The sequence below is a fragment of the Callithrix jacchus genome, chromosome 14 (genome assembly GCF_049354715.1).
Source record: "Callithrix jacchus isolate 240 chromosome 14, calJac240_pri, whole genome shotgun sequence".
In the NCBI taxonomy this organism is placed as follows: Eukaryota; Metazoa; Chordata; class Mammalia; order Primates; family Cebidae; genus Callithrix; species Callithrix jacchus.
The window spans coordinates 47,332,501-47,355,431 of record NC_133515.1 but is presented as its reverse complement, the minus strand read 5'-3'; the positions used below and the strand labels follow the sequence as shown (position 1 = coordinate 47,355,431).

Sequence of the window (22,931 nt, the reverse complement as noted above, 5' to 3'; positions counted from 1 at the left end):
AAGATGCGCAGGATTTTAGATATTTAAACGTATTGGGTTTCAGTTTAAAAGCCTACTTCTTTGTGAATTTTTGGCTGACTAAGGATTAGCTACATGAAGTCATGGCTTTCATGTGATTCTAGCAATTATAGACTTTTTTTTCAGGGATTGAAAGTTTGTGGGACACTAAGGCCAAGAACTATGAGAAAAAGAAAAACATTCAGTTGACCTACCATAGACAAGGGTTTAGGAATTTTGTTGATACCCTTTTCTCCTCAACAATGGCCAGATTATTGTGACATATAATTTGTCCAGGCTCATTCATTTCTATTTTAAAAAAAATATATCCCGAACAACAGAAAATTTTTTAATGGAGACAGAGTGCTGAGCCTCCATAGCTTGAGTCTGCCTAACAATTATGCTGCATGAAATTAGACAGTTTGTTCCAATTACTTAAAGTGAGATCACATGAGAAGTGACAGGAAAAACTGGGTAGAACTTTTGAATTTTATAATATTTAAATTATGAAATCAGAAACTACATAATATGAAGAAACAACCAAAATTTGCACTGAAATTTTGAGAGCCATATTACTGATCTTTGAAGCTCTAGTAATCCAGGTAATGGTAATGATTCAAAGAGAATTTTCCTGACACCACTTGCATAAATAAAATGTGAATTCCATTTGCTTTGTAAGAATGTACGTAAAACTTGTTCACAAACAGGCATGCAAAAACTCTTGCAAACATAGGAAAACAAATAAGTGTGACAATTCTCAATTTTCAAAGTAACTAAAGATAAATGGCATAAATAATAATTTTTATCCAGTTCTAGTCATAATACTAAGACACAACTAACAAGACAGGACAAAAGATTTTGCCATCCAACTATACCAAAGAGAGACTGGACATATTTATTAATTCTATTAAAAATAATTGCAAGTGATTTCTGTAAGGCCTTGGAAACTATCAGCAAGTCATATTACAGAAAATGTTATGGTTTGGAAGTTGCTTACATACTTCAGTGTACAACTTTTTATGGCAAATAGTGCCAATGGTGGGATGCTCACATTTGCATATTTCAAAATTGAGCTTATCTTCTGTCACTACAATACTGTAAGAACTGCCAGCCTGGGTAATCTTGAATCATAATGGATCTTAGAACTCTGGATGACAAAATTGAGGATAAGAAAGTCGTCTCTTGTTCAAAGTCCCATAGTTATTGAGTGGCAGTATCATTTATACAATCTAATAGAGTCACCTATTGTATGTACAATTCTTCAACTAGTGTAGACATAGAAGTATTCAACTAGTGGAGACATAGAACTATTGTATATCAAGCTATAATTCAGCATTCTATCCACGGGATAAGAAGTTCCTGTGGTTTGTATTATGTATCAAATCTTTATGTATTCAGAATTATGTTTTAAACCTTAGGGTAATGGATTGCTTTAAACTCAGTAGCCAGTCATGAGACTTTGGCTGCAGTGGCTGGCATTCTTCTGAGTAGCACCAATGTCACTTATGATTTTAGACTTTTATGAGGTTTATATACATACCTTTATTTGAAGAAAGTGGGTCAACTTCACTTTTGTGAATGAAGCAAAGAAAATAGTGTCATGGATTTTAAATTGGATCATTTATGCTTTATTATATATGTTGATGTTGCATCTGAGTAGAGAGTGTCTATCATGGCATGTTATAACCATTCCTTTGTTCCACAAGTATTTAGTGATTTTCTGTTCTGTTCTAATCTGGGCTTTGAGGATAGAGGGCAAGCAAGACAAGGAGGTTAGCACCGGTAGATGAGTGGGAGAAGACACACCAACAAGGAAATAAATAATTAAAGCAGGTGCTTGAGAGAGCAGTGCTTGCTATTAGGGAAATAAGAAAAAGATGAATGTGAATGTGATAAGGCAGGTGCTGTGGGGTGGGAAGGGTAAAAGCTGAACCTTTGAGCTGAGAGCTGAAAGTGACATTGGAGTAGGAACCTGGGTGATGGGAAAAGCTGACAGTGTTAGGAAAACAGAAAGGATGATGTGGCTGGGTTGAGGGGTAGGAAGCAGGTGAGAAGAAGGTGTCAAAATCTGAGAGGCGGGCAGGGCTAGGTGGTGGCGGACTTTGCAGGCCATGATAACCTCTCTGAAGACTATTTCACAGGGGATATGAATGAGAATTATGAAAGGCTTCTGACATCCTTTGTTCATGGTGAGGCTTAGGCACTAGAAGGGAAGCAGGAAGTATCACTGACTTATGTCTGCCTCTGGCCATCTCCTCCCCTGGCCAGTTTCCTCACCTGTAAAACAGAAGGGTTGATAGATTCCATTTATGTCACTCACAGGTATATAATGGGGATTAATTACCATACTGTCTGTAATATACTTGGAGCTCTTTAGAGAAAGGCACTATATTCCATGAAAGCAAAGCCTTCTTCTAATTGTGTATTTATTGATTAAGTGACAATCATAGACGATGCTTATGGGAAAAATTGCTATCTCTCTACTGTTCACAAACAAATCCCATGCGTATAGATACAGAGCATATTTAAACTTACATATAAGAGCACTGACGTGGTCATTAACAAGCCTTTTTAGCATCTAATCAGACATTATTAATTAAATTAAAAGCTATGTTAATTAGCATTCAGTAGACCAGAATTTAGTTTCAGTGGCACAGATAGTTAAATTAAGGATTGGGAGTGCCCTTTTCTATTCATAATAGAATAGAGGCTTGACTCTCAGAAGAATTTTATCTTGGGAGAATATATTGAGATGCAGTATTTCAAGCAAGCTAATGTTTCTATAGATGGAAACCACATCCTCAGCTCCTCCCCTAAGCTTTAGAAATATGTATTTCAAATTTAGATATATTTGATTAGTGAACAGAAAACTTTTGTACCAGAACTAATTTCAGTAGAATTCCAAAGATTCTTCCAGGAAGGTATGAATTTCATTTTATTATCTAATTCTGTAATACTTTTATCTACTCTGACTCTTGAGGAACATAGCTGGGTTTGTTCTTAACATGCAGAATATGCTGGTCTTTGACCTTATATTGGCCTGTGTTCAGAATCTCAGCATGTATTGACATTCAGATATGGAAACAAGCATTGTTGAATTTTGTTTGTTTGTGCTTTGCTGAAGAGCTAAAATGAATATATATATATATATATATATATATATATATACACAGAGAGAGAGAGAGAGAGAGAGAGAGTTTTAAGAGAGAGTTTTAATAAAACCCATTTTAGTTTTGATATTTGCATCTGGCAATATGGTGTTTTAGAGGGAGAATGCCACTGTGGGGACCTCAGCTGAGATTGTTGGTCCAAATGGGTCAGCTTTAGAAATTTATGGTTCAGTGAATATATTAAGTGAGGGCAGTATACTTTTAGATGGTAACAAATGGCTTGTCCTTATTTTAATACTATAAAATACAGTGAAGATCATACTAAGCTTTCTGTGTTTGCAACAAATAAACCTGTTAAAGGATAAACTCAGTATCAAGGTTCTGCAAGTATCCTAAGTAGCTATTTATACACTTCACTAATCTTTGTAATTGGCTTGTCTTTTACTGCCATTAATTAGATGATGTAGTATTCCATTAATAAGAGTGACACACCTCAGCATTTTTACCTTTAATTATAGACTTCATGAGACACTTAGGCTATTGACAAAATGGCCTAAACATTGCCTGATGCACACATATCTTTTTTATTCTCTTTCAGCACCCTTACCCTTCTGAAGAACAGAAAAAGCAGTTGGCACAAGACACGGGACTCACCATTCTTCAAGTGAACAATTGGTAAGTAATTTGGCTTTGTGTTTACACACAATCTGTTTCCCCCTCTGGCAACCTGCAGCTCATGTTTTGCATGAAGAAGACACACCCAGTTGCCACTGCTTTCCCTGGTGGCTTGTTGATCCAAAAGTAAAAACAAACTGTTGACTGATATGTGAGAACATTTGCTAGTATGGGAAATAAAACATTGTATTGCCTTCTACCTCCTTTATAAGTTGACAATTTATGTGTAGTATAAGTATGTGTGTAATTCACATTCACTATGGCTCTGTAAATGTCTCTCTCTCTGTGGCTTTTTTTCCCCCTTCAGGGTAATTGATAGAGTGGTATCATCCTATTTTCTACAGAACAAGAAAATCCACCATCACATATCAGTCAGATTTAAATTCATTGAATAACTAAATTTAGTTAGATTTTGTTAGAGCTATGCATTCAAGGATAGTCTCTCCTTTACTCTTATCTCTGGAATACTGAAAGGAAGAAATTATTTATGTTTCTCTTTGAGGCTATTCCAAACGTGAGGTATCTGAGGGCTGTGCAATACTGTTTCTAAATAAAGTGTAAATTCCTGATTTGGGGAGAAGCTGAGATGACGTACCAAGTACTAGCCAACAATATTCTGACTTAATGTACAGCAGTGTGGCAACGAGGCTTTGAGAAAGTATGATTTATTACCCTTTGTGAATGTGCTGAAAGCCAGGTTTCATATAATCACCCAGGGCTAGTGTCATATTTGAAGGGTATCGAAATCCAATATCCTCTAAAAGTAAGTGTATCTAATTAATTGTCCTAATATTTTTAGATTAGTGTTTATGGTGGGGAAACCTTATCCTCTTTGAAGTAAAATCCAGAAAAGGCCCAAAGCCTGGGTTGGGGAAGGGGAGAACTAGGAATGCCAGTTTGCAGACAGAAGTATTTCTTTCTGTTCAATAAGTGTCAAAGATTAATATTACAGTATCTCTGATTACATGGCCTAATCCATTTTGGTGAATAAATTTGTTCTTGATGTCTATTGCACCTACATTAACAGACCATTCTCTGTTAGAAAGCCTGGGAGCCTTTGGGAGAGATTTCAGATATATTAAACCCCATTACAGAAAATGTAATTTCTGTCAATATAATCCCATGTATTCTTCAATTTAGTATTTTAGAGATAACAAGCTACTTACAATATATTTGCCTTTGGAGGATTAATTTACAAAGTGCACTATCTGCAAGACACAGACAGACTCACATAAGCATTGCTTGTAAGGGTTATCAATTTCTATGACCTTACTGCAGCCTTGAGAGATCAATTTTTGCAGCCCTTTTCATCAGGGGATGGTAAACCAAGCAAAGGCATACTACATCTAAATGTGTTACTTGGAGTTGTGTGGCTGCTGAGGTTTTTGTTTGCCTATTTTTACCTGCTACTGTGTCTTAATTTTCAAGGCTGTTAATACTACATATTGGAACTTTCAAATGGTTCTGGATGATATTATAGGAAAGAGCATCAGTTTTGCATGGACATCTAAATTCGTATACCTATATTTTAAAACTTAAAACTGATGTTGAGGCAGTTTTAATACAGTGGAGGCTGCACAAATGTCACATTTCCCTGGGAAGTGTTCCTGTTGGCAGACAAAGGAGTGGCAGGACAAGCTCTCTAGTTAAGAAACCCAAAAGCACTATCACTCAGGGGATCTTTCGTGTGAGCCATCTCTCTTCTTCTGCAGGGTTGCTAGCAAACTCCACTCATAAACACAGTAACCAGAGGACAAATCCCAATACATGTTGCTTACTATGGGTGAATAACCTTATTATGGGATATTTCCTGTGAATGCAGGAAGAGGAAGGCATTTCTGTGTCTTCAAGCAATATATATACACACAATTTTCTAGATTCTATACATAATCTCTGCCAGAGAGCAACCTTCCTAATCAGTCAATGATCACAATTCGACTTCTGTTTTGTAACTAGAAGAGAGAGAAAAAATGTTAAAAAAGTTTTAATTCATACTCTAAAATAATCTTTAAAGTATATGCAGACTTTACCCTAAACTTCACACTGCTATTCAATTCTGCCCATATATATATATATAACTTAAAAATAGCTTCTCCTTAGTTATTTGGGACAGAAAATCAATTCTGTGCCTAACTGCCACTTTGTGCAGTGTGTGGGTTCTCTCTACTTGGATATATACATGGAGTTAGAAGTGGCTTTTGCTTACACCCCAGTGCTTTGCATTTAACAATTGTTTCAACACTTAACAACTTTGTTTGCTATAGAAAATGTCCCTCCAGTAACTAAAAGTTGTAAGAGAGATTGTTTTTCTTCAGTTTGACCAGTAATGACAATACTATGTTTGATTTGAACTATTATTATTATTATTTGTTTCTGAGACAGAGTCTCATTCTGTTGCCAAGCTGGAGTGCAGTGGCGCCATCTCAGCTCACTGCAACCTCCGCCTCCTGGGTTCAAGCAATTCTCCTGCCTCAGCCTCCCAAGTAGCCTCCCATAGCTCCACTATGAGTGGAGTTTGCTAGCAACAGGTGCACGCCACCACACCCAGCTTTTTTTTTTTTTTTTTTGTATTTTTAGTAGAGACAGGTTTTACCATGTTGGCCAGCATGGTCTGAATCTCTTAACCTTGTGATCTGCCCACTTCAGCCTCCCAAAGTGCTAGGATTACAGACATGAGCCACCACGCCCGGCGCTTTGATTTAAGTTTTTAATGGTTTATTAACTTTCATGGAAACTTCTTCCTGTTTTAGTTTTTGTTTGTGAGACTGAGTCCTGCTCTGTTGCCCATGCTGGAGTGCAGTGGTATGAACATGGCTCAGTGCAAACTCCAACTCCTGGCTCAAGTGATTTTTCTGCCTCAGCCTCCCTAGTAGTTGAGAATACAGGCATGCGCCACCATGCCCTGTTAATTTTTGTTTGTTTGTTTGTTTGTTTTGTTTTGTAGAGGCGAGGGTTTTGCTACGTTGCCCAGGCTGGTCTCTAACTTGAGGGCTCAAGAGATCCACCCACGTCAGCCTCCTAAAGTGCTGGGATTACCGGCGTGAGCCGCTGCACCCAGCTTACAAACATTTTTTGTAAAAGATGTTTTTAATGTTATCTAAACTGAGCATCAGTCCAAGTTATTTCCAACTAAGAATAATAATTTTGAAAATGTCATCATTAGCATTTCTGCATTTCCCTTTCATCTATGTATCCACAACTTTTAAACATCTGTGTCTTCCTTCTTGGATTTCTTAAACTTGTTAACACACATGTACATTTTTGTATGAACTATGAGTCACTGTTGAAATGCAATTCAATAAAACGCTGAAGGGCAGGTTGAGTGTAGATCAGTCATAATTACTGGCAGCAACATAATATATCAAAATATATAATATGTAAGTGAAAAATACAAACTCACTTCTAGTTGTTAGAGTGTCATAGAAACCCTGGCTGATGCAGTTTTAAGGTAGGCTTTGACTGAAAAATAGACAAGAAGTTTGCTACATTTTAATTGTTCTTTCACTTCATCACTGAACTAATTTTACATTTCTCGAATTGATATAGTGATATATACTACCTGCCTCAAGTGGCTAGGGCTTAAAGTACATGGGATTTGAGGAGAGAAAGGCAAAGAGAGCGCTTAAAAGTAAAACAACAAGACTGATGCGATTAATTAAGAGAAAATTTGGAATGAAAGGAAGTCTCGTTATAACTATTATTTTGGTCCAATAGTCAGAATAAAAATGGAAAGAAAGAATCTTAAAATGGTTGGCATCAGTAGTTATAGCATTTGGGCCCTAGGATGGAATGTGAAATTTATTAGATGTGACAATGTAGGCTAAGTCTATGCCAATAATTTTTTTGAGAATTGAGGCAATTATGCAAAAATATTTGAGTAAAATATTTTTACATAAATTATTTGATATAACTGCATGTTTTTAAATATCAACTTCCATAACTAGTTGCCTAAATATTTCAGTCTAGTATGTTGTGATAGATTTAAGAGTGTAATCATTTTTGAAACATAATACACATGATAGATTTATATATTCTTCGTTCTTCGGTCACTTGCTCCCAATTATAATTTTATCCCAAAATGATAAGTAATACCATTAGGGGCTTTTGTCTTTTTGCTTTTTTATTGTTGTGGTGGTTGTAACAAATGCTTGTGTTGTATCAGCAGTGCAAACATTATCAATATGCTCAATGTTTTAGTAATTTAAGTAGAAACATCTTAAAGTTTGAGATTAGATGGTTATTTAGACCTTTAAGTATTTAAGTAGAACTTTACAGGAACACACACACACACACACACACACACACACACACACACACAATCAATACTTGGTTGTTTTTTCTTCTGAAGAGACCAACTTAATTTTTTTATATTGAAAGTGTGAGTGTAGAATGGTCAGATGAAAATTCCCTTATACATGATCATACCAATGTTGCAGACCTGGGAATTCCCTGAGATGAAAACTTATCTCTGATGATTACATGATACTTACTGGATGCCTTAGTCGCCTCCTGCCTCAGCAGAGTTTTAGCTGAGTGTATTGAATAAATTTTACAGTGTCTTTGTTTACTACTCCTCTTCCAAACACTTTCCCATTAAGGCCCGATATTAAATGATTATCCCTTTATGCTCTGAAAAGGAAATATGGGTTTTAAGTGCAAAATATATAGTGTATATGAAATACAGTATTTATATATAGAGAAAAATCATTCTCCATCAATAGGGTATATAAAATTCCAGGTTGCATCCTAGCAGCCAGGATGACACTGTTCAGAACTATTGTACTCTACATTTCTTAGATTTAGTGCTCATACCAGATTTTCCCAGTTACTTCACTTATTGCTTTCAAAACTGCAAAGCATTCAGGCATCACTTCCCATTTATTACTAGTGGGAAAAAAGTATGTTATCCTTAGAGATTTATGCCACTGGCAAGTAAAAATGTAAACTTATTTTTAAAAAATAAGATCTCCTTCATTATAATAAACAGATTCAACTGTTAAAGGTCGAGTTTCTTTCTGAGTTATGATAATAATGTAGCATATACTTTTATAAGTAATCAAAAATTCTATAAATACAGGTAACTGTTTAGATGTAAATGTTAAAACATTCACAAATTATCCTTTCAACTTCTGTGATCTAAAAATCAATGGGGGTCATAGGGCTTCATGGAATTGTTCTGCTTTTTCTTCCAACATAATTTAATAATACATTTTACAGATGTTGTTTAAATATTAGACACAGATTGTTTTGTCAATAAAGCTAAACAGAGGCATGACACAAAAGCAAGGAAAACAGATGTTAAAAAAAGAGAAAAACAGTGCACGATGCAAGAAGCTCTGGGTCACTTGTTTGCTATTCAACTACAAAATGAAAGTGCGGGCTGTGTTGTGATTTTCCTTGCCTGGGAATCACCTAGGGATGGAACAGCTCACACACAAAAAGTAATTGTATTAAGCAGGTGGTTTAACTTTTTCCCTTGAGAATTGAAGTGTAACCTACATTTAAAGTAGACTTCCCAATTGATCAATGGAGTAACAGGTGCAGTATTTTAAAAAGAAGGAGAAATATAAATGGAAGAACCCAGAACATTTCAGAATGGGTTGTTGTTCTTCAAGCCTTGGTTAATTGCTATACTTTTCACCTTGAGTGTCAATTCTAATAATATTACCTTTACAGACACTTACTCTGGGCTTAGATTATAGCAATCAGTAATACTCACTACATAAAATACTGTCTAGTTGCTCATAAGAAAATATTAAAATCAGTCAAAAATTGTTTAGCTTGCATATTGCCTGAGACAGAGCTGGCGGGGTGCCAGACAGGCAGGGTATTATTAAGAAAGCTGAGCAAATAGCTCGCAGGGAAAAGAGCTGTGGATTTAGAAACCTTCAGGTATTGTCATGTCAGAGAGTCTTAGGAGTTCAATAGAGACACTGATTTTTTTTTCTGCCGTTTTAAAAAATTTTCAACAAACAGTCTTCTTTGAAAATGACTCTGCAGTCTGTTAAATATACTTCGTTTTAAGTTTTACACCATAAGTTTACTGAGAGCTTTTCTCCACTGTGTAAAATCACATCGTTAATACTGTTACACATAGAAGCTCCTTATGAAAGGATACACGTTGGCCCACTGTGCGGGCTGGAAAAACCCTGTGCCTTCTACCATGGGGCCTTAAGTCTAGGTGAGTAAAGAAACGAAGGTCTGGGATGTAGGAACGGTGGATTTGAAAGTCCAAATACAGTTTTGTGTAATCACTGTTTTTCCTCCAGCCAGCATTCAAAGGCAGTTTGCAGAGCTCCTCAGGAGGACAAAACACTAGCTGGAAGCTGCCAGCCAGCTGGTACAACCTGAGGAAGTATGTCAGGGCCCCGTAGGGTTGGGGTTCAAGTGAGGCTCAGAGCTGAGTGAGCGGAGAGACTGATTTACCCGGCAGGGACCTAATGTTTCTGAATATCTATGATTCCTTTCAAGGCAATGAAGCCAGTGGCCTGGTGGTTGACTTTCAACATGGTATGTAGGTCAGCACAACTTGTTGCAAATCCTAATTAAACCAGACTTGTTGTTTTCAGTGTGTCTGAAAGTATCTGGTCAGAGAAATGCAAACAAGAGGTTGTGTGTTAGGCAACCTGATGGAGTAGGACTTGAATCCCATTTTCCCATAGAGGGCATGGGGATGAGGGGCTGAGAGGTGCCATGATCAAGGGGGAAGAGCTTGGTTACACCCCATCCACAGGTGGCTAAGGAACAAATCCTTCTGTAAGCCTCATGACAACATAAAATTTACACAGGGCGAGAATACGAAGGGGAAATGCAGGGAAAGGTCACTGCAATCAAAACATTTCATCCCTCATCCCCACTCCTTAGATGTGGGTGACAGTGTCCTCTGGTTTGAAATGGACAGGTAGGACTAATTAGTGAGGACTCAAATGACTCTTCCAGCTCTCATAGTCTAGACTGTGTAATAATGTGAATCAAAGAGAAAGCAAGTGAGTGTTCTGAAACTCTCGTTCCAGCTTTATCCTAGGAGTGGGGAAGAAAAAAACCACTTTGATAAAGAGACAAACAGAGAAATTAATTAAGAGGTTGTAACTTTTCCTCATCTTAAATAAGCAAATCAAACACTGTAAAATAAAAACTAGATGAAATTAAACATTATCACAAGACATGAAAAAGATGTGTGCTGTCATTTTAGGATTCATAATAAAGATAAATCAGTTGTTTTTAGCAGTGTGCTATGAGTCTATGAAGGGTATGACAGATAATAGGCTCAAAATTTCTGAAGTTATTGTACAGCAAAATTTGTTTTTTCCTCAGGCATTCAATCTTTTTCTCCAGTAATTCTGTACATGACAAACTTTTTAGTGGATGCATTAATAATCTATAAGTAATGGGTTGTCAGGTGTCAGTTAGATAAGATTAAAAGACTGTTTAAGCATTATCTGTTTGCTTCTTTGCATGAGTTTTATGGGTCAGGAGAAATACCTTTTTGAATTGTGGTTGTATGAACCTCTCTCTTCTCTCTTCTCTCTTCTCTCTTCTCTCTTCTCTCTTCTCTCTTCTCCTCTCTCTCCCCCTCTCTCCGTCCCTCCATCCCTCTTCCTCTCCCTCTTTCACTGGTCTCCACTCCAAGTGTACAAGTATACGTGGAAGAACCCTATTACATTACATAAATCCTGCATGTAAGAGCAGATTTGAAACTCACACTATATGAATCAAGGGGACAAATGTCTCAGCTGTCCTCTGTAAATGTATTTTAGTTTTTAAAATGTTACTCTTTGTCTTCTCAAAGGAAGCTCTGTAAGGGGAAATAGACTCAGCTAAGAGGGGCATTGAAGCCTTAGACATGAGTAGTTTCCTAGCAAGTCAGGTTTAGGTCTATTCTTGTCAAATCTGCCTTAAGTGTGTTTACATACAGTTTGCCTTTCTGGTATTTTCTGCTTGCACAGACCTGATCTCCACCTATTTTGTGTCAACAGTTGCTGAGGCTGGTGTTGGGTGATTAACCGTTAAGCACGGAAGCGCAGTACCCAGAGAGACCCTCTCTCTCCTCTCACTTACATCATCATCTTGCTTCAGGCTGTGCCTACAGAAAACAAACAGCATTTTTGAGTGGTTAAAACGTCAGCCTGAGATATTAAAAAACGGGGCAAATGTCGCCTCCTGGTTGAATAAAACAGTTTTCTTGAAAAATGAAGTAGAGCCAGAGGCTCGGTGGAAGGAAGTGTTTCAGAGGGCAAATGTTGGTCTCAAATCTGGTCTGCATTGCTCCGGTGTTTGAACATGGAGGAGCTTTGTGTAGAGGCTGAAAGTTATGTTCTGCTTAGTTTTTGATTTTCAAGGGGAAAGAGGACATTTAGAAAGAAAACCTTCCAACGACATGGATGCTTGTAACTTTGGCAAATATAGGCTGTCCCTTTCAATGCCCTTATAATTATTATTTTCCTGTCTACTTTATTTCCATTCTTGCAATGCCCTTAGCCTGGTCCCTTAATATGGAAAATAATTAACTCTATCGTGCTTCTGACACCTGAACAATAACAAATAAACAAAAAATAGTAATCTGTTCCAACATCCTTGAGAGGTCTCTTTTCCTTTTTACCCTCTTAACTAACTAATGCCTCACAAGATTAGATCCTATGATTGAAGAAGGGAAAAAGTATCTCCTTTTTCAAACATATTAACTCTTCCAGGTCCATGAGAGGTGAGTGGAGCTAAATGTAATTTAGCTCAGAAATAAGTTTCCTGTCCTTGCTGAGATCTAGCTTAATATTGATAAAGTCACTTTTTTTTTTTCAAAAACAGTATATTGCCTATGGATAGAGGTTAATGCACCATGTAATTATACACATGCTCATGCGCATTTAAGCTTTCGGTATTTTTATTCTAGAATGCTAACTAAATCAAATGCACACCAGTAGTCTTGAGGTTTCTTGTCTAGTTGAAGGGTTTTGTTGGCCTGTATCACTAGGTTATCTGTCGTGGTTGACTTTATTTGATCCCTAGTTTGGGTCATCATTCATATGTACTTGGAAAGGGCCGGGGAGGGGGCAGGAGGATGTTGAAAAAGTTTATGGAAGGAATTGAACATGTACAAAAAGATGTAGGACCCCAGCCCCCTGGCTTGTCACCTGACCATAATGTTTACAGAAAGGGAAGTACAGTAGGTTATGGCAGAGATTTCTATCTTCAGGACTTGGGGCGGGGGCACTGAGAGGGAGTGGGTGTGGGAAGAAGCATGTCACAATCATTTCGACTGAATATAATATTTAAAAAGCATATTGAGAATTAAATTTTGTTTTTAGTCATGCTGTTTCTTTTGAAATTGTAAATAACAAAGGAATATGAGTTTTTTGGCTTATCAAAAGGAATCGTGGATTACAATTTTAGAAACCCTGTGTTACAGAACCATAGAGCAAAAATTCTGGGAGGGAATTTAGGCATCATATGATATATGAGGCTCAGAGCTAATTAAAAAGGCAGGGCTACGACTGATTCCTAGTTCAGTGCTTCTTCCGATCCACCAGAATGTACTTATTTTTAACAGCTTTGTTGAGATATAATTCATATTATATGGTTGTACAATTCAACCATTTAATTCAGTGGTTTTAGTATGTTCACAGAGTTGTGTAACCATACCCATAGTCAATTTGAAAACATTTTCACCACCTTAAAAAGAAGCCTTGTACCCTTTAGCTATTACCCCAATTATACTTCCATCTCTCTCTCCAACAGCTCCTGACAACCACTAATCTACTTTCTGTCTCTATATTTGCTTATTCTAGACATTTCACCATGTGATCACAGAATATGTGGTCTTTTGTGACTGGCTTTTTTCACAAGGCATGATGTTTGCAAGGGTTATTCTTGTTGTAGCATGTATTATCAGTACTTCATTTACTTTCATGGCAGAGCAATGTTCCATTGTATGGATATAAGGCATTTTTTAACCTATTTATCAGTGGATGGGCATTTGATATTCACCTTTTGCCATTATAAGCATTTATATACAAGTTTTGGTACCAGTTTGTATCTCTGAGAATGACAGTATTGCAACAGACACCTGTCTTAGGGTCATATAATTTGCAAAGCACTTTTCATTTGATCTTCCCAATTTCAGCACCTAAATACTGCTAAGATCTCAGAGCCAGTGAGTGGCAGTTTTCCCACTCAGTTCTCATATTCTTCTCACTACTCACTGCTCTCACTTTCCCTGCCCCTGGCTAGTGTTTTACTGTGATAATTATGAGGGATGTTTAAAGAAAAGGATATTCACACTGAAATCCAACAACTCAGCAGTAAAATGCACAAAGTTCCCTCAAAATGACTTAGATGACCATAAGCATTTTCAAAATTTGACAGGTTCCAAGATGTCATTTTGCTAATGTTATTGTCTTCCTTTGAGAGATTTTTTTTCCTTTAAGTGTGTTTCCATTTGTATTTTAAAGGTCTACAGGTTACATATTGACATATATTATTACATAGAGCTTAGGTTTCAAACTTTACTCATTAAAGCAGAGGTCACAGTGAACACTCCAAGGAATAGATGCAAGCCTCCATTCAAGTCAAATAATCTTCATTGTGCCATTCTATAGTCTAATTTCATAATCAGATGGAACTAGAAATCAAACTAAATTTTGAGATATTCTCTCTTGGCATGAACAGGGACTCCAGGTCTGGAGGTTTATGGTTGCTGAAGACTTGGAGAGCTGAGGTAACTACAGGCAAGATCCTAGAGAAAGAAAGGAGCTCGAAGGTACTCCAATATGGAGCTAAGATTCTTTAATACCTGATTAGGGCCAGGCGCAGTGGCTTATGCCTGTAATCCCAGCCCTTTGGGAGGCCAAGGAGGGAGATCACCTGAGGTCAGGAGTTCAAGACCAGCCTGGCCAATATGATGAAACCCTGTCTCTACTAAAAATACAAAAATTAGATGGGTGCGTTGGTGGGTGCCTATAATCCCAACTACTAGGGAGGCTGAGGCAGGAGAATCACTTGAACCCAGGAGGCAGAGCTTGCAGTGAGCTGAAATTGTACCACTGTACTCCAGCCTGGGTGAAACAGAGAGAGACTCTGTCTAAAAAAAAAAAACCTGATGTATACAGGAGGTGGTAACCATTCTAACATAAGAGGGTTTTTAATTATTTTGGGGAAACTTGCTTTGGAAAATAAAGCACATTTGATCATTAAGGTGAACATACATCCCACTTGCCTGGGACACTCATGGTTTATGCCTGTTGCCCAGCATAATTATTATTATTATTTTTTATTGCATTTAGGTTTTGGGGTACATGTGAAGAACATGCAAGATTGTTGCATAGGTACACCAGCATAATTATTAATAGTGCTTCTTCACTCTCAAATGTGTCCCAGTTTAGATGACAAATTATCTGATCAACCAATGTATAATGGAGATTGGCAGAAAACTAGAATTAGCTTTAAATAGATACATTTATTCAGTAATGTGTAAGAGATGTTTAGTTAGATTCAATTTTATTGACTTTTTGTGAATATGGAAAAATTGGAATTTAAATGAAAAATGGTTAGCCATTAAACTAAAGATAGACATTTCTGTTCTTTGAAAATATTATTATAGCTATTTTAGTTTTTTTATTAGTAGAGGAAGTTTTACAGTATTATTCTAGATCATTTTAAATCTCTATTCTTTAAGCAAACCACTATTTTTTAGCTCCATAAAGTTATATAAACTCAAATCTGGCAAATTATCTGTCACATTTAAGTAAATATTTTACTTAAATATAAATATAAATCCTGTCTCACTCTGTTGCCCAGGCTGGAGTGCAATGGCAGGATCATGATTCCCTGCAGCCTCCACCTCCTGGACTCAAGTAATCTTCCCACTTCAGCTTCCCCAGTAGCTGACACTACAGGTGTGCACCACTATGCCCAGCTAATTTTTGTATTTTTTGTAGAGACAGAGTTTCACCATGTTGCCCATGCTGATCTCAAACTCCAGCACTCAAGTGATCCTGCTGCCTTGGCCTCCCAAAGTGCTGGGATTATAGGCATGAGTCACTGCTCCCTGCCATCACATTTTTTTTTTAGAGTAAAGAAATCACTTCAAAATTTGTTTTCAAGGAAAATTTTCTGTAATAGATACCAAGTGATGAATTATTTGAAATTTACTTCAATGTCTAAAGTCCAAAATAATATACGAGTTTCATTATTACTTTGCATCATCATTGTCAACTAGTGATCGATTCATTTCACAAGCTACTTTAAAGGGAATTCTAGTGGCTGGGTGCAGTGTCTCACGCCTAGCACTTTGGGAGGCCGAGGAGGTTGGATGGCTTGACCTCAGGAGTTCAAAATCAGCCTGGGCAATACAGTGAAACCGTGTCTCTACAAAAAATACAAAAACAATATGACAAAAACTAGTCAGGCATGGTGGTGCGCAACTGTAGTACTTGGGAGGCTGAGGTGAGAGGATAACTGAGCCAGGGAGGTGGAGGTTGATAAGCTGTGATAGCACCACTACACTCCAGCCTGGGCAACAGAGCGAGAGTCAGTCTCAAAAAAAAAAAAAAAAAAGAAAGAAAAGGAAAAGAAAAGAAAATTGTATATGTAATTAATTTCCTCAACTGTGTTGGACAACTTCAGTTCTTCCTAGAGTAATTTGGCAAATACCCCAGCACTGTTAGAGAAGGAAGACATCTCATGTGGCTGATTGATGGACTTCTTGTGATTTGAGCAAATTTCAATATTACGTTTCTCAAGTGGGTGGAGAGGAGAGGTTGTGCTCCCTTTCCCCTCCTGTTCATTCGCTTCCTGCTGCTGTTCTACACCTCCCCCACACTCAGACTCACAGATGATGTATTGCAGTCTTGGAACTGTTGGATGCTGGAGGAGGTTAAGAAACTGGAAAAAGGTGCCAAAAACATGATTTCATAAGGTTTGACTTGAGAATGAGTCAACTTTCTTGAACGTCTTAAAATCATGTTTCATGAAATTTTATTTCACAAAGAAAGGGAGTGTAGAAGGCTTGGACCCTGAAAACCACCAGTTATGGATCACTAAATCCACAAAGTAAATGTAAATCTAAAATAAAGAATTCCATCAAATCTTGGAGTCGATTTGGTTTCAAAGAACAGAGAGTTACTTGAGAGATAACTAGAACTCTTTCCCTGAGGGTTTGTTTATAAAACATGCCTTAAAAGTTATTAAGGGATACTGACTTTAAAAAAAGTAGTAGAAACAACTTTATTTAAATGACTATGATATAGATGAAAGAAACTGTATGGCAAGGAATTTAATGGAATAGAAAAACAAGAAAATACTGGGATTTGACAACTACCTTCCAATGACAAATTTTGTATTTGAAGATTTTTCATGAGGCTTAAATTCTAAAATTTGAAAATGTTTATAGAAATCACCAAAAATGAATTATGTATCAATTATCATCTGTGCATGTTTATTTTCTATTGAATAAAGAAAGGTATATGCAGAAATCTTACACTTAAGAATACAGTGTTAACTTTTATTACTATGTATGTAGAGATTCCTAAGTAGAGCTAAATATTAATAAATCAGCACTTCCTTTAATGGATAGTATAGGTATAGAAAACATTGCCACTAATCGATCTAACTAATTAATGAAATATTTTCTTAATAGTTGATCACTTTAGCTTCTTAGGTATATGAAGATGTTGTAAATGATATTTCTGTGAGCCTAGGTAGGAACCTTCTAAAGTAATCCTATGTCCACCACTATCCTGCTGACAATTCACTTACACCCAGTTGGCGAGAAACATAGGAGCATGAAGCAGAATCATGTCATTGTTAGGAAGCCACACCATTGTGATTTTCTGTGGTTTACTTAGTTGGCTGTGGCATGCTAACATAACCAAATGTGGGCTTCCTTTAATCATCCAGGAGTAAGTAGAGTGGTAAACACTGAGGAAAAGAACTAATTGAGAAAAGGTGAAAATGCCATTTCTGGAAGTGAGCAAGTAATTTTTTTTCTTTTAATTTTATCAGTATTACAGAGAACCATACAAGGGAGAAAAAGGGCAAAGGTATGTGGAAAATGCTGCCTGTGGAACTAAGAAACTACCTTGTGTTTTGGTTCCTAACAGATGCCCACTATGATCTCCTCACCCCTCCTGGTTCTCACAGAGGGAAACTAAACTTAGTAATTCAGTTTTGGGGGAAGGGACCAGGGAAAGGAGTGGAGGATAAACTAAAGGACAAAGTTCAGTTTCAAAAAGCTGTTCTGCCACATCTTGCTTAGAAAACTGTTAAGGTATCCAAAGACTGGGAATATAAGGAGATAGATGAAATTAGCTCAATGGAAAAAAAAAGCCTAATGATAAATAAACATCTCGGGACAAAAAGAAAGAACAAAGCAAAACTTCCTGTATTTCTTTTTTAAACATGAGTCACAGTCACTTCCCATTCTCCATTCTCCTTGTCAGATTTCTATAAAAAATTCAAAATAAAATTGAATTTTTAGGTGATACAGGTCTCAGAGTTTTGGAGATTTTGCTCTCCCGCCAAGCTTCCTCTTTCCGTTTTTAGGACTTGAGTCTTAAACAAGTAAAAAAGAAATAGATTTCTATTTGGACAAGAAATGAAGCTATAGAGTAAACCCATTATCTTCCTTTCCTTTGTAAAGCTTTTTGTTGTGAGACTGTAGATAGTTTGGTAAGAAAAAGAAATTCTAACTCATGATTCTATGACAAAAAAGGAAATATAAAGATTCTTTTCCTAATTCAGTCTTCTACCACCTGCAGGGAGTCCAGTTCTTAAAAGGTACTTCACAAAAGAAGACTGTTTTCAACACAAACTAGATTTTAAGAAACCTTGGTGTTTGAATGTAAATGAAAAAGCTAACAAGACATTTTCTAACCTTAAAGTATACTAAAAGGTTTACTTTTTCAAGAATTTCAATGTATGGGAAATTTGACTTATATTCCATTAAACTAAGGTGTGAAACTATCAGTTTTAATGAGTAAGCAAAACTGTCATGTTGCTATATATTTCTGACATTCCATATCTGAGTTTTAAAGACTATGTAATATTAGGACGTTAATTGTAAAATTATAAAAGTTTCCTTTCGCATCTTTAAATGAACATACTTTATAAAAGAGACCTTATCAATATGAAAAATCCTAAGATTGTGTGCATTTCATAGATATGTATTCATATTTTATCTATTTTGTGGCTGTTAGAGAATGTATTTTTTATTGTATATTCAAATAGAATTCTGTCATTCTCTTTTATATTTCTCTTCAAAAACGCTATACTATGTTCAATCTCTAATATATATTTATGTGCTCATACATAAATGTAGATATATATTTGAACACACAGACACACACATACATAGTCTTAGGACAACTATTTTACTCATGCCTCTTAAAATGACAGGATTTCAAAAAGTGACTATGTTCATTTAAGTTCACATCATATGTAAGGTTCTTTGTTTGGTTCGTTGTTTAGAGAATTCTTGATAATTTCGACTCTTCCACAACGAAAAGTAAAGTGTTCTGTCACAAAAGCAGGGAGGATGAGATACAAGGTCAAAGGGCATTTTAGAAACAAACAGCTGGACCAGTTTATTTAAACAGATAGAGGGATGGGCGAGCTGACCTCAGTTTGACTTATAGTGGGAGGAGCAAGAATGTCATTTTATTACTTTGCCCAGAAGGAAAATGTTTTTGTATCTGAATTTACCCTGAAGCAATCTAAATATGACTCTGTGTATGTAGCATAATTCCAAAAAGCGAGGACATGTAAAATAGTATGAGATGATGATATAATACACTAAAGATAATCAAGTATGGAGATAGTCTAAGATCAAAAAGGTGATGTTGTTTTAAAAAATGAAATATTTTGCTATTTGCCTATTTTCAGATAGATGTCCATCATGACCCCAAATAATAACTTGTTCATGTAAGTATAGTAATTGCAATTCAGTAGCATTCTAAAAGATTACTACATCCTATATCAACTAAATCTAAAAGATTACTACATCCAGTACTAATATTTCATTATTTTGAATTTTTAAAAATTAAGTGTTTCAAAAGTAAGAAGTTGCAGGTGGACCTACTAAATGTGGTTAGACAGCTCAGAAAAAGTGATTAGGTTTTCTCAGGTTTTCAGTGTTTCTGTTTTTGTTTTGTTTTTAATGAAAGGTTTCCCACTTTGGCATCTACATAGTCTACGGGTAGCTTATTACATCTGTGGTCTTAATAACAACAAACAGTTTTTGCCACCTAAAAAGAAGCAAATAACATCTAGTACCTGTGGGCACTTGGCTAAGAGGCTCTGGTATTTTTTTGTATTTATTTGCTTTCTTCCTGGGGATCAGAGCAGGCCTGGAATAAATGTCGTTGGGTTGTCCACTGTAATACTTCAGGAAGACACAAGCAAAGATCAGCCTACTGAGCAGAGTGACCCAGGTGTTGATGGACTCAAGATGCTAGAAAGACTCACATTCCAGAAGGCACTTTTTAAGAATCACTAATGTTTAACCTAAGGATTAGAGAGAGGGGAGAAACCTATAGGCATAATGGCTATGTTTAACTATTTGACAGGCTATCCTATGGAAGTAAAATTGGAATTGTTTAAAGTAACTCAAAGAGCTGTACTGGTGAAACTATTAGGCTGGTGCAAAAGTAATTGCTGTTTTTGCCATTCAAAGTAATGGCAAGACCAGAATTACTTTTGCATCAACATAAATATTTTTGATCAAGTAAGGCAGAGTCTTCTAACAGCCTTGTTTATAGATGGAGTGGACTCTCAAGTAAGGTGGTGAGTGCTGTATTAGTTCAGCAGAGGTTATCTTTTTGGGGAGAGATATCATACAGGGGATTCATGTCAGTGACCAAACGAGGTGACTATTAAAGTCCTTTCCAAACCTGAAGTGTAATTATTTAAAAATGACCTCATGAGTTTAATAGCCACAGACTCAAACCTGAGTTGATTATTCTGAATTAGTCTACGGGAGTCTGAATATGTGAGTATGATGGAGACAAGCTTTGGAATATAGATAAATTAAGTCACTGTAACCTCTCTCTGTTTGATTGCCTTATCATTGTCTTTATACACAAACAGTACAGCCATCAAAATTTTTAACTTAAAAAATGTTCACAGTCATGCTTATTCCTTGACTAAACACTGGGGTTGCTGCCAGTGGTAACTGGCTCAAAACCAGCTAATTTTATGTATCTATTTAGTCTGGATATTCTAGATGAGTGGCACTAGTGGCAGTGCTCTGGTCACCACACCAGAAAGAAGGGTGCTTGCTACCACTGACAGCTGTGTGTCATTTAGCAAATTATTAACATCTCTTTGGTAACATGTGACCTCAAAAAAGTGACTTAATTTCTCTGAGCCCAGGCTTCTCATCTGTTAAAAATGGCTCTTCCTATTTTTAGTTAAGTAGTATAAGTCATATCCATAAAAGATTATGTTTTTAAAAAGTCTGGAAAAAGAAAGTTCATAGACAGAATTCCTTCCCTCTAAGAGTCTGCAGATTATGAACAGTACCATAGATAAAGAGATGTTTTTGCTCTCTTACCTACATTAGTTACTATGAAAATTACTTTTGGTATATGCAGAATATTAATATTAAATAATTTTCTAATTGGTCATGCAGTGAAGGCAGCTAATGAAAAAGCAGACTTTTTTTCACTTTAATTGGTTATTTCACATGGTGTTTGTGCTACACCTGTGCTTATAATGAGAATGGAGAATTAATCTAACCTTCTGCTCACATGATTCCAATTTTCATGGTTTATACAAGATAATGATAACCTGATTTGCAACACAATTTGTTGTAGATCTGTGTTTTAAATATTTTTATTAGCAGTTCAGGGACTTCATATACAAGAGCTGATATAATATGTGTTGCCAACAAGAGTTAGCACCAACAGCATACCTTTTAGTTAGATTCCAGTTTCATTATTTGTTTTAATTACTTCTCAGATAATGAAAGAACATACAAATACAGGATATTGAGAATCTTAAAATGTTATGAAGTATGCATTTTTGTTTTGAAAACCTGTCTCTGTTTGTTTAATGGTTTGGTTTTTAGGAACTATTTTCCTTTCTGAAGTGGGCACACTTATCTAGAATTCACACTGGACTGTGGATCCTTTAATTATTAATAGAGCCTTATTAAACTTTTCATTGTATTTTTTTACATCCTATTCAGATTTGATATGAGTAGAAACTAAAAGCAACTTATCATTTCAGAATCTAATATGTCATCTTCATTTTCTGGATTTGATATTTAATTCTTAATATTATGCAGTACGAATGGATCTTAAGAGAATCTCATGAGTATGACTCTGGAGAGCTTATATTAACTACTTTTTTACATTTCAGTGTCTAGTCACTTTGGGAGAGGCTACAAAATAATTGTACAAATGTGTCTTACTAAGACACTTAAAGTAACTTAAGTGTCTTAATAAGTTTATAAATTTTCAGTACTAGCTGGAGAAAGCAAAATCATAAGTTAAATTACTCTATAGCTGTGACCTTGCCTTGACCTCAGACTTTACATAAAGAGCCAAAAGAAAAAAAAAAAGCCACCCCAAGAAATCTCTACAAGGAATGCATTTCTCTGAAGTCCCAAGCAGTGTGAGTTAGTGGTGATAAACTCCAGACATTCTCTCATTTGATGGTGTGCTGCCATCCCAGTTCATTATCTTAATAGTGGGCATTAAAATAGAATTAGGTTTGCAAGAGGTAGGGGTGGTTTTGATAAAAATTGTAAAAAAGAAGTCAGCGAACATAAGATTGAAATGTCACTAATTAGGAGAGGTAACAGATGCCCTTATGAGCATCTAACTCTCTACACCAATTTTCTCTCCTTGCAATTGAAAGGAGTGGTGGCTAGTATTGTTTCCTGAAAACTGTGCTAATTCCCCCATGAAAAGATGAAATGGAAGTGTCCAACTGTGGTAAAACAGGCAAACATAAATCAACTCAGAAACCCCAAGCCTGTGTACTCAAAGGTCACTGGGGGTTACAGGTTTTGCAGCATGTGAGGCTGCACATAGAGTGGTGGAGAGAACTGAAGGAGTCCCATTTTGCCAAGATCTAGCTTTACTCCAACTGTGATTCATCTTTTCCTCTTCCTCAACCCCTCCTTTTATTTGTAAGGAATAACGATTTGCTTCA

The 22,931-nt window shown here is 36.3% G+C and overlaps 1 protein-coding gene across 4 annotated transcripts in view; it reads left to right on the top strand.

The window, feature by feature from the left end:
* The window catches only part of MEIS1 (Meis homeobox 1), a 141,520-nt gene that overhangs the window by 113,573 nt on the left and 5,016 nt on the right, over positions 1-22,931 (top strand). For all 4 annotated transcript variants that reach the window (XM_002757706.7, XM_003734725.6, XM_035272407.3 and 1 more), the window contains one exon: positions 3,706-3,782. In XM_002757706.7, coding sequence (XP_002757752.2) covers positions 3,706-3,782 — 77 coding nt within the window. The remainder of the gene's footprint in view (positions 1-3,705; positions 3,783-22,931) is intronic.